Raw genomic sequence first — 12,757 nt, forward strand, 5'->3', positions numbered from 1 at the left:
AAAATTTCAAACTATTTAACAAAATCTACCAAAATACCTTCAAAACAGATGTTTGATTCAAAATTTCCTCTCCCGCTTATGTAGGTTTCCGATTGCAGACGAACCCGCCGCAAGCCGCTCAGTGGGAGCTCGCCTATATGTGTCAGTGGTGAATAAGGAGCTGAGTGTCGCTGCGAGTGTCGAGAAATTCACCAAAGCTCCTTTCAACGCGGCCGCGCTCGGTGTTGCTTTGATTGTATTTTTCTCGCTTGCCTTCGCTGTGCCTCAAACGGAGATTTTCTTCTCTCTCTCGCTCTCTTTTTCACGCTAGTTATCCTATCTCTTTCCCTCTTTTATAAGAGTTCCTCGCATCGCACATCGAAGGAATAATTGAAAGAGGAGTAAAGAAAAAAAGCAACCGCTCACCAGATATGTTATTATGTACCACCGTTTCTTCTACCGCGCATACACAATCACACGCACCGACGAACACACGGGAGGGAAGTGTGTGTGTAATGATGAAGATTTTTTTTTGTTCGCCTGCATAACGGGGATCGCGTAAACAAGGGGGCTCCGATATGTTTTTTTTGCGCGCGATTCCCATTGCTATTTTTTGCATTTTTGTTTGCTGAGCGGCTTTGGTTGGTGAGGCTGAATTTTTGATTTCAGCAGCTGATGACAGGATGGCTCGCTCTGGCATTGAATGGGAAGGCGAGTGGGTACGTGGAGCGAAAACATTTCACGTTAATAGGGCGCCAAAAGTCCCGAGTGTCCCGGTGTCCCGTATAAAACCGTTTCAACCAATATTATTGAACACAGAGGGACGGGGAACGGGGCCACGTAGGGTGGTGGTGGCCAAACTGACGGTTACGGGTGACTTGTTATGTAAAGCGTACCGTACCGTGTGTTTGATTTGTAGCGCGTCAGTGTGTGTGTGAGTGTGTGCAACAAAATAAGGAACACAGCAGCAACAACAACAACACGAAAAAAGGAAGATGAAAGCCAAACAACAGACACGGAGCAGCTGTGGCCCGCGTGGCGTTTGCCAGGCCTAGCGACGAATTGGGATTGCGAGTGTGGTTGTAGCGCTGATGATGATGATGTTGTCGAGTGGTGGCAGTGGTGGTGGTGGTGAATACGGAATGAGAGTAAACTGACGTACATGAGCCTCTCAATACTATGTTGATTAATTTATCGAATTCCAGCAACTGTGCCGCCCGCTACGTTCATTGCTAATGAGCGAACGAATCAAATTACATTACAAAGTGCAGTAGGGTGGAGTAGCAGGACAAGGAGGAGCTGAGTAGCGGCGTGTGGGTATTATCTATCGGTACACTCGATTAAACAAATAGCAAACTGTTTACAATACAATGTAGCATGTGCCCTGCCCCCGGGGGAGGTAGCAGCAGCAAGATAACAGCGCTAACGAGTACATAGACTTAAAATAAATGATCCAAATGACAAGCTTATCGATACTGCGCGCACGGGGTGCCGACAAAGAAGGGAGAGAAAAAAATAAAATAAACACATACAAACACACAAACAAACGAGTCATAAATATGCTTGAAACAGTTCGGCCCCAAAATGCGGAGCGAACCAACACGCAGCGAGTGAAAAAAGAAAATCGTACCCAACATTTAAAGCCGTACCGACCCGGTGGCCCATGTGCCACCGTCACTCAGCTCAGCTCGCCCGTCCGCACGCTCAGTTCCTCGTTTCTCGGCTGCCGTGTGGAAGCAAAAGCGAATTTACAAAAAAAAAATGCTATTCCAACTGTTTCTAATTTATTATAATGTTGAACCCCTCTTTCGCTCCCTCTCTCTCTCTTACTCACTCCCTCTCACACATACGGATGCACATTTGCTATATATAGACAACCGGCAGGCACTCGCGGGAGCCTTTTGCGTTTGCCACTGGTGGTTGTAGCTACATATTTACACTGCAAACTGCTGAGTGAGATGCTTCCATTTATGTATCCGAAATGCGAGCACAAATGCGAGTACCACGCGTGGCTGTACATAAAGCTGTGCACGGTGAGTGCGTATGTCATATGAGTTCGTTTTTAAGGGAATGAAAAGGGTAGACGGAAGGGCGATAGAAGGGCCAGCAAGGGGTAAGCATCCCCAAGAGAGCACTTATATTTGCCCGTACCATTATATACTCGGGTGCTGGAGTGCAGCAACACAGCGGCGCATGCTAGAGAGTGTGTGTCGGAGAGAGAGCAAGGAAGCTCTCTTTTTCTTTCACTCTCACACGTGGAGCGCGGCTTGAACTCGCACTGCTGATGGAATAATAAATATGAACGTTTTAGAAAACGTGAGCACTGGCGAGTGAGTGCAGGCAGAGCCGGTGTGTGAAAGAAGGAAGGGAAGGTGATGACGCGTGCAGTGCACTGACGATAGCTGTATATGTGTGTATTTGCTGGAGTTACGTTCCCGGTGCGATGTACATAGTTTGCTAAAAACGTATCAGTTTTCCTGATGGCTTCGATCGAGTCGGTCGCACACGGAGCTCTCCAACTGTCTTTGAAGCAGAAGCAAAGGAATAATTAGACCTAAAAGGAGTATAGTTTCGTTGTTGCAATACATAACCAGTGCAAGAGACCGCTCTAAGTAGAGTGAACAAATTTCAGTGACAAAATAGAAAAAGAGTACTTTTAGTAGAAAGCTATCACATCGTAAGCAGGAAAGGTCAGTTCAATGTGATCACTGCCAGTGCGTAAATACATCCCGACACCGTAAAGCAGCAGCAAGCAGTGGGCCCTCTTGTTGCGTCGTTCCAATTCGTGCGCCGTCCGTTCGCGGCTTGTCCGCTGGGTAACCGAAACTCACCGAACATAGAGCGCCCAGCGCGGTAAATAGTGGTGAGTACCGGCCGAGCTGCCAGCGTGAGCGCTGTATGTGCTATATACTTGCGCGCGGCACGGTACACCCATACATCGATGGGCCCACATTCGACGGCTTGGCAGCGAGCAAACGAATAAGAACCGGTCAGAGTTACGGGAACTGCCGTGCTGTTCGGACGTGCGTTGTTCGGTGGGCTAAGTGAGAGCTTCTACCCGCAGCTCAACAGTGTATTGGCAAATTCGCGCAAACTTAACTGTATGTGTGTGCCAGAGAGAGAAAGAGTGTGCGCTTCCTAACACAATATCGGTATAACAGCTAGCGCCCTCTACAGTGTGTGCGGCAAACAGCGGCAGAGCAAAACAACAAGAAGCAGCAACTCCACACGATCAGAAATAAGCTTGTGTTGGTGCGTGTTTTTTTTTCCTACACAACCCTACCTTGAGCCGGTTGTGTGGTTCGTCGTGTACGATCTTACACGCTGGTGCGCTAAGCTGGTGTAAGTGAGCGGCCGTGTGCGACAAATGCGCGCGCGCAATCGGCGTGTGTTTTAGGTGAAACGTAAGGTTGTGTGTGCAGAAAAAAAGCGATCAAATAGTGAACGTGAATTTACAAAGAAAAGCAATATAAAAAGCAAGTGTCTTGTAAGCCTGTTTCGCACACAGAAAGGAATAAGTGAAATCGTGCTGGTGAGGTGAATATTCCAATTTTAAAGTGTTTTCACTACACACACACACATAGCTACCTTGCCCTGTGCGCCTGTGTGCTTAAGTTTGGGTGTGTGTGTGTATATGTGCGCGCACAGTTCAACCAAAGTCGGCGCTGCACCACACTATACACACATAGCAACGGTGGTTTTAGCGTCCCCGAGAGTCGGTGTGTGCGTGCGTGTGCGTGGCCTTCGCAAACCTCAGTACGTTGTGCGTGTGTGTGAGTGTGTGTTTGCGCGCATGTAGTTAAGTGCAAAAAGATGATAAATTGCATTCGAGAAAGAAGAAATGTGTGCCTGCATTTGAAGCTTGTGCAGCAGCAGCGAAGGAAACGTGCTGTGGGAAAGTGAAGTGTAAATACACTCACTCGCACACACACAGTTGTATGTGTAAGCAAAGAAAAGAAGCAAAATTGGAAGTGGAAAAAAGAATAACAAAAAAGCTGTATTGTTCCCGCTGAGGCTGGGAAAAGAAAAGGCATATTAAGTGTACGGCGCACACGAAGCAAGCCCTGTGGAGTGAGCTGTTAAAAAGCAGCATTGGAAATGTGCTAAAGAAAGTGTGTGTCAGTTTGAGTGTGTGGTGAAAAACGGAAGAAATTAGCTGTAAACAGCTAATGCGAAAAAAAGAAAACAAAAATTGTGAGAAGAAGTGATTGTTTTCTGTCTTCCGCTTCTTCTTGCACTGCAATTTCTGCTGGGCTCCTCAAACGAGGGCAAACAGTGCCCAACGTGTAAGTAAGTGTGTGTGTATGGAAAATCGAGTGAAATCTCACCACCGTTGACGTCGTCGTCATCGCTGTCGTGTTTTGGATTAAAAGTTCAAGAAGCGAGTGAGAGTGTGGGTGTGAAAACGGAGGGAGAAAAACCAACCCCCCTCCATTCAACATGCTGCCGGCGACCATCGACGTTCGTTGTCAATTTCGAAAGGATTAAAAAGCAATATCATACCCCCATCCCCCCCATACACACCATATCACACAATTTCCCGTTAACCTAACTACACACACACACACACATAACTCACCCCACTGTCACCAATGGTACTCCTGCTGCACAACGACGTCCTGTCGGGCGCCAGCACGGAAATGGCCAGCGAGGGAACGCCGGCGAAGGTGTCCTCCGTGCCGCCACCACCACCCGCGGTGGCCGATACCACCAACACCACCGATACGACGGCACCACCGCCACCCTCACTGACAATCAGCATCTCCACGGCGACGGCAGCAAACGCCGATGACGTCACAGCGAAGGCAATGTTTGGCAGCGCGGGGCCACTGTCGCCGTACCGGCCGAGCCGGGTCAAGCTCGGCTCGGTCCACCCGTGCATCACCTGCCACCTGTGCAAGGGCTATCTGATCGATGCGACCACGATCGTCGAGTGTTTGCATTCCTGTAAGTATGCTGTGCAGTTCTCCCCGCCAAACTCTTTCCAATTAGATACGCTTGAGCGGGATTTGATTTCCGCGCGCGCTACCGTAATAAACAACCTATCGAGCCACACACACACACACACACGCAGCTACACAAGAGCAAAATCAGTTCAAACGTCCCACACCACCACCGCACACCACCAAGGTACACAACCAACAGTCGAGCAGACACAAAGTAAGCGAGCGTTGTGAGCGCGGTCTCTGTCTGTCTGTGTGTGTTTGTGTTCCAACCGGCAACTGTCAGCGGAATCGAGTTGACAGCTCGAGCGCGCGTTTGTTTACAATACAGCAGCGGCAGTAGCAGCAGCAGCGGGAAGCGAACTCACGTCATGTCACACAAACCGCTAACACACGCACTGAATAGAAACGTGGAAGGTGTGTGGAGGGAGAGAGAGAGAGCACGAGAAACGCATTTTGGGCTTAGAAGTTCCGCTCTGCCCATCACCATCGCACCCATACCCATACAGAGTGCAACAAAGAGACATAAAACACACATACACAAACACACAACCAAAACAAAAGTAATAGAAACCTTTCCTGGAATGGGTCGACGGGCTTTGCACGGGTAACCACACAACTAAAACACTATCAACTACCAACCAACTAACAACATCCGAGTGGAGAGCGTGAGAGAGGGACAGGGGAACGGTCCCGGAATAGACGAAAAATGATGACGGCTCTCCCCTCTTCCCTTTTTCGACCTTCATCCACCACCATCTGTCATTTTACGGGATGACACATTTTTCGGCATGACAGCTGGGCTAGGTGAATGATGATGATGACGACGACGATGATGATAGGTTTTATGAAGATGGACCTCTCTCTCTCTCTCCCTCACCATTCACAGCGTAATTGGTAGGCTTCTAATTAGGATGACGTAGAAAACCATCATAAAGGTGGAGAAGCAGAGGGGGGGGGGGGGGGGGACATGAAACGGCATCATTGCACTGCCGAATGAATTAATGGAAGGAATGTGTTGCATCGCAGTCTCTGTACGTGTGTGTGTGTTTTGGAGCAAAATAAACTTGGTGCGTTATTAATGTTTACAGTGTTGTGTGGAGCTGCTGCAGTGTGTGTGCTTCGCCATACTTTGGTTCCTTCGATTACTCTTCCCCACGTCCATCTCTCTATTTCTCTCAGTACACTAACGCTAATCAACTCTGTCTGTGTTTTTTTTTGCTTCTCTTCCCTGCTCCTTGGGGTATGCTACTCCTCGCCTCGCCCTACGTTTGACAACGCTGCTGCCGCAGTTTGCCACAGCTGCATTATGAAGCACTTGCGCACGGAACAGTACTGCCCCCAGTGCGAAATGATGATCAACAAGGCGAAACCCAACATCAAGTGAGTATAAACATATGGCTTCATTTCTTCCTTTTTGTTTTTTTTTTGTTTTGTTTTAGTCATTCAGCTTTCCACAATAATTTTCTTCCAAATTCACGCGAAAACACCACCCGGCGGTGTGAGCTGCTTTTAATTATTTAGGATGAAAGCATAATAATACCACACAACCACCCCTCCCACACGCTCTCTCCCGTGCACAAGCAGCTGTGCGTGCGTGCGTGCATGCGTGCCGAGCACGTACACGGACGCCTTTCGATGAATTAAATTTGAACATTTCCGTTTTTGGCAACGATTGGCAATAATAACAAAAATAATGATGATGGCGATGTTGATGATGATGATGATGGTGATGATAATGATAGCACGTTGTGAAGCGAAGCTGATTAAACCAGTCGGCGAAACGCCGGCGAACTGACCCAATCAATTCTTGTTGCACACGAGTGTGTGATTTAATTTAATTTAAATTTATATTAGCTTATTTGAAAGTTTTATGGGGAAGCGAATGCATTAGGGTGGAATTTTGTGTGCTTCTCAATGAAAGCAATTTACGTTGTGTGTGTGTGTGTTTTTTTTTTAAATTTCATTTACGCTTTTATTGCATTGTTTATCATCTTCTGTTTTTCATTTCTTCAAATTGTTTAAGTCGTTTCATTATTATTGGTCGTCGTTCTTGTTATAATGTGGTTCGTATTGTGTTGGTGTTGTGTCTTTACATGTGTTAGAATATCGTTTCTTTTGCTTATACATTTCCTTATATACTTTATACCAATTATGATTAAAAAACTTTTTAAATCAATTGCTTTATTTCTCCCAGGGAGTCATATTTGAAATTCCTTAACTTACAATGGCTAAAATATGTTGTTTTATGTTTATTGGTACGCCACATTTCTCACTCGCCTTGAAATAATACACCCCTGAAAGCATCCTACACACTGCACCAAACTGCATACCTTAAAACAAAAGTGTAATGGTGGATCTTTCGAGAGGGAGCGCGTTGGTGGAGGTTTCACACCCGGATACGCTTCCGTGACAAACAACACGTAGCGCGATGCTCTCGGAACAAACAAACCTCGGAATGCTGCTGCTGCTCTCTCGTGCTCTCTGTGTCAGTTCCCCCTGCGTTGCCGGGTGTTTCCATTTTTGGGCAGATTTTACAGCTGTCTCGGTCTTCATCGTTTCCACCGTTTCTTCTCCGCTTGTCGCTTAGAGTGTGCCTTGTCTCCCGGGCTTCCTTTTTTTTTCCTTCCACACGAAAACACTCGAAAAAGTGCTGACAGGATCCTTAGGGACAGTTCCAGTGTTCCGTGCCCCGCTTCCTCTGCAGCATTGCGTGTTTTTCCCGATTTTCTTCGGCATTTTCTTCGGCCCCGAGAAGCCGTCGTCGTTCCGCGGGGGCTGCGACTTCAAAGGGAAAAGAAACACCCGCCCGCGTGACACCTTCTTCGGCCCTTGCGCGACCAAACAACGCGCCCGCCCGTTGTGTGTGTGTTGCTTTTCGCGCCTCTTTCTCGGTGTGCCACAAACGGCGCGTGTGTGTGTGTGTGTTTGTGGGACATTTTTCCGTCTGCTTGTGTTGTTTTGTGTGACTTCAGCGTTCGTGTGTACCGCCCGGTTTTATGACTTTACGGCGGGGCGGGAGTGTTTTTCTGCTGGCGGCACACCAATTTGGCGAAGGGTATTGGAGGAGTGGGCTTTACGATCCGTGGCAAAGGCTGCATTTTATGGCAAGACAAGAAAAGGAGACCCTTACGGGCTGGCTACATGGGTACACACACACGTGGTGGTGTTGTTCTATTTTTTCGGTACATTGCGCGGTCTCGCGCGTAGGATTGGGCCTCGCCGGAATGTATGAAGACGTTTGTTAGTTAGGTTGTTTCGGCACTTCCACACACCTCCTTTTCACTGCCCTTCAGGGGGGGAAGTGTGAAACGTTTTTAAGAAAAGAAACACATACATCAACATAGGTTTGGAGTGGAGTGGAGGTGAAACATTACGTCCACCTGGGCGGCTTGTGCAATCGCAAATGTTGTAATAATATGGGTTCTGGCTAATAAATTCATAAATCTGGCAAGTGTGTTCTTCAAAGGGAAAACAGGGGGACAACAAAACTCCTGTTTGAACGAAACAGGAATTTTGGGTGGAATTTTACACACACACACACACTGCCTCCCCTTTGCGCTGGTTGTGTTTGCTGAAATGGGAATTGAATTAAACAATAATACAATTTCACGATACGATTTAAATTTAAAACCCACACAATTGTGAGCCATAATTGAGCCGACCAGGGCAACAATTTGCCCTCTCCACCCCCTCGGATTCCCTTTTCAGGACTGTTTTTGTATTCATTATACTATCAGGCAAATGCACTGTGGGTATGTGTAAGGTTGTTTTTTGTGGATTTATTTAAGAATAACTAATAATTTTTGTATCATTTTTGTAAACTCATTTTAATATGTAATTACTCTCTGGTTGATGGTCATTTTATATTATTGTGTTAAGAAATATCAAGTCTTTATAAATCATCCCTTAAAGCCCTTTATTTTGTCCACCTTGTAACTCACCGTGCGTCCATCAAAGCGGGGACTTTTTCGCACACCACACACACACACAATGGCCACCGAAATCGGGCCGTGAGTGTGAGAGTTTAAGCACTTAATTAAGAATTAATAATGGAGCAGATGATGTTGAAAACGAGCAACATGGACAAAAATACCGAATCATAATTTCCATACCTCGAGCCAGCCGGGCCGGGCTGATGATGACGAGAGCCACTGGAGCCAAAAGGAACAGGTAGTGTGGAAGGGATACACACAACATATCGCCAAACATTTCATCGATCCACCCGTCGCTCCGAGGACCGAGGACGGGGCCCAACTGTAGGCTCCCGACCGATGGACGACCATACCCGGGGCGCTGTCACTGACGCGAACGTCGACGCCAATCTCGGTGGCGGTGGCATTCTTGGTGGCATGGGGCCAGTGCAGCGGGAAATGGAATGCATTGGATGCGCGCGAATGTCACCCCGATGATGAGCCCTTTTGCCCTTGAGGGCGCCGACGGCTTCCCTCCTTCCTATCCCGTCTATTATTGGCGCGCGCGCGCGCGCTTAATTATGACACCTTTGTCGATATCCGCTTCTGGTGCTGATGCTGCTACTGCTGCTGCTGATGATGCCGCTGTTGCTGGTAGTAATCGATAAGGCTATTTTGTATAAAGAGTTGGGGGAAGGACGGTATTGCAGAATGATAATAACTGTTGCCGAATACTCTCCATTCCATTATTCTCCCAGCAGATCCGCTTTCGTTCACACTTTCATCCTTTATAATGAGATGAGCTAAAGGGCTTTGAAATGTAAAATGCTCTGTATTGGTGAACCAAGGTTCTGCGTTGTGCAACGTGGAAAGGTGTTCCATGTGGCTGGTCCGTTTTGCAATTTGTACTTGTACGTGTCTGGATGGTTGGGAAAAAACTGATACCCGAAAAGCAGAAAAGCACAAAACTTGTTATGCTTAACTGCACCGAGTGTCGTAAATTCCTAAACTTTTCTTCCGAAAAAAAAACAACAACTTTTAGCTAGCATTCGGAGCATTCGGAGATGGCTGCCAGAAAGAGACGGTGTCCTCCAGACGACCGCTCTCAAGCTATGCCAAAATATGTGTGTGCGAGTGCGAACCGGTTGAAGCATTGCAGCAATTAATAACACCACTGCACAAGACACTTGCAGCACCACTCCAACCAAACTCTCCAATGTTCGCCTCGTTTCCTTCTGCTGCTGCTGCTGCTGCTGCTGCTGGCACTTGAGTTTTTCCAGTTGCGGAACAATTCATTTTCATTTTCGGTATTGCACCAACTTGTGACCAGGTCGTTCCAGGTTTTTCTGGGCGCTCGGTTTTTTTTGGTGGGTGGGATACTATTTGGTCAACGGGAATGGGAATTTGGTTAAGAGAACACACACACACAAATCGAGTGTCTGGGATCGGTGTATGTTGATGCTGCAAATAGTGGTGAGGTTTATCTGTAACATTTGTAATAAATTTGCTTGCTTTTAATTACTTTGTCTGAATGGGGGTGATAAACATATATGCATGAAGGTATTCAAATGAAAACATTTCCTTCTAATATTTACTCTCTCCGAGATGAATTGTTTGTCTGATATGAATTTTCAAATGGTTGTTTCGAATAAAGATGTCTCTCCGAGAACAATTTCTCTAAACTGTGTATGAGATTTTGTCTCCTAGTAACGGAATTATTCAAGTATAGTACACAGCAAATATTTGATTCTGCCGTCGAAGACATGTCATTTTGACACTTTTGTTCTTGGTTGGTCGATAGCAGTTTTTCAAATACTCTCTAAGCTGCAGATCCGTACGTGATTTTCCCTAGAGATACTTTATTATTTTTAAGTGATATATAATAATCATTTTAGTTACATAAACACTGTGAAATTCTACTAAAAAGTTTCAAAAAGTATTGTTTAAAGCTATTGCACAACTCCAACCGTTTGTACATAATGCAATTTAGCGGAGGTAAGCCAACGTGCTTCCACAGCATCGTGTCAAGCGCTTGGTCTATCACATGTAAGGTACCGGATCGAAATCCCGCTGGAACCAATAAAACCTCAAACTTAATTTGCCTACAAATATGCAGTGATAAACACAATTCATATCAGTTTTGAGTTGCTGTTTGTGCTTACAAGACGGGCTTATTACATTTAATGTCATAGGTGTGTGTATGCTTAAAAAGAAGACATAAAAGAAGAATGATGTGTCTGTATTATCAATTATTCCTTTGGGACCACTTTCTCACGATGAAAAGAAATTTCGCTCTCATTTTAACAACCATTTGTATGCACAATTCTCAACACAACTTCACCCCAATTGACCAACTCGAAATATATAAGTATGACCACGGAAAAGTTTAAGCCTACTGTACCAAATATTATATCCACATTCCACCTTCTACCACCACACTCCACACACTCATGCGAGCAAAATCGTACCCTTGGGGATGGTGGCGCATACCTCAGAAGTAGGCTTTTAACCGCCATATTTTTATTAACCTCAGGTTAAAATGCAATTCTGGAACTGTATATTATTCCCCCCTCCCTGCCAACCCTTAAACCTTTGTCAGGAAAGGAACTAAGCTTAAAATATCCATACCATTCTAATGGCCTTTTTGCGGTGCGGTTTTCCCGTCGTCTATGGCAATGGCGTAATACTTATCTGCCTCTGGTCCTTCTCGTTCGTGTTACGTTAAAGTTACAAGCAAGAAAACCAACACAAAAAACTTACTGCCCAATGAAGGGTATGTGTGTGTGCGTGGCGTTAAGAGGAGTCAGTGTGTTGCATCCGGTCCGACATTCTGACAAGGATTAAGGCTTCAGGGGGTTTTTTTCTCGCTTCGCTTCGCAATTCGCCGCAACTGCAAAGGAATTATGAGCGAAAATAATCTACAAAATCACCCTTGTGCGAGAGGCGCGCACTTTCAACATCGTCTCGAGCACCACCACGCACAGGGGTTTCATTTTTCGTACTGAAATTCTTCTTACCTTACGTTTTGGGCAGTAGAGGCAGAGCGGAGTAGCAACAACAACCCAAAAAAAAAAAGCAACCCCGGGCCAATAAGACAGGGATCTCCGACCGGCCGGAAGAACTGATAATAGGCATACGGATAGGTTCCGGGGGAAACAGGGGGAAGAACAATTTTTCTTACATTTCAATACTTCATCATTCTTCCGTTTTACGAGCCCAATTCCCCCGTGCTTCTTTCGGCCGCCTTTCCGGGCACGGGAAGATATGGTACGTGTGTCATGTTTGTTCGACCAAGAGCTCCGTTTGGAGAGCATTTCAATGCCTTTCTCCCTTTCAATGCCTTTTCTGTAGGTTTTTTTTTATTGCAATGCAAGTTCCAGCTCGTCGTCTGTTTCGCTCGCTTACCTAATATTCCTTCCAGGCGTACATAAGGCGTATAACGGGGGGCAACTGGGATGATGTATATATGGGAAGAGAGGATATGCCATATATTCGCCTTTTTTTTGCTTGTATTTTCTTGCTTTCGTAACCGCTCCGGCCTGAACCCTGAAGAGAAGTCGGAACAGTTTTCTACTGGACTTATCTAATCCCTACTCACACCGCTGTGGTAGGGGACACATAACGGGGACACAGGAGTCGGTCCAGTAGGAGGAATTTTGGGGGAATCGCACCGAACCCTGGAGTTCGGTGTCTTTTAGCCAGCAGCTTAAGTCTTACGTCGATCGGGGTTGACTAGTACAGCGTACAGACACGGCGCTGGACTTCTGGAGAGTTAGCCTTCCCAGGAACGGCGGCATGTGAGTCCACAACCGCGGACAGTGCGGTGGTTCCAGCCGAGACTCCTCAAACTTGTTTTTGGTCCTTGGAATCCAAAGAAACAACAAAATCCTGCACCCTTGCCGAAAAAGACCGGAAAAAACT

At 46.4% G+C, this 12,757-nt stretch overlaps 1 protein-coding gene across 1 annotated transcript in view; it reads left to right on the forward strand.

The window, feature by feature from the left end:
• The first annotated feature begins 2,434 nt into the window (after nucleotides 1–2,434).
• LOC4576272 (polycomb group protein Psc) overlaps nucleotides 2,435–12,757 on the forward strand; it is a 32,982-nt gene continuing 22,659 nt past the window's right edge. Inside the window, exons 1-2 of the mRNA XM_001237807.3 lie at nucleotides 2,435–4,926; nucleotides 6,215–6,305. Coding sequence (XP_001237808.3) covers nucleotides 4,572–4,926; nucleotides 6,215–6,305 — 446 coding nt within the window. The 5' untranslated portion in view covers nucleotides 2,435–4,571. The remainder of the gene's footprint in view (nucleotides 4,927–6,214; nucleotides 6,306–12,757) is intronic.

This window comes from Anopheles gambiae, chromosome 2 (genome assembly GCF_943734735.2).
Source record: "Anopheles gambiae chromosome 2, idAnoGambNW_F1_1, whole genome shotgun sequence".
Taxonomy (NCBI): Eukaryota; Metazoa; Arthropoda; class Insecta; order Diptera; family Culicidae; genus Anopheles; species Anopheles gambiae.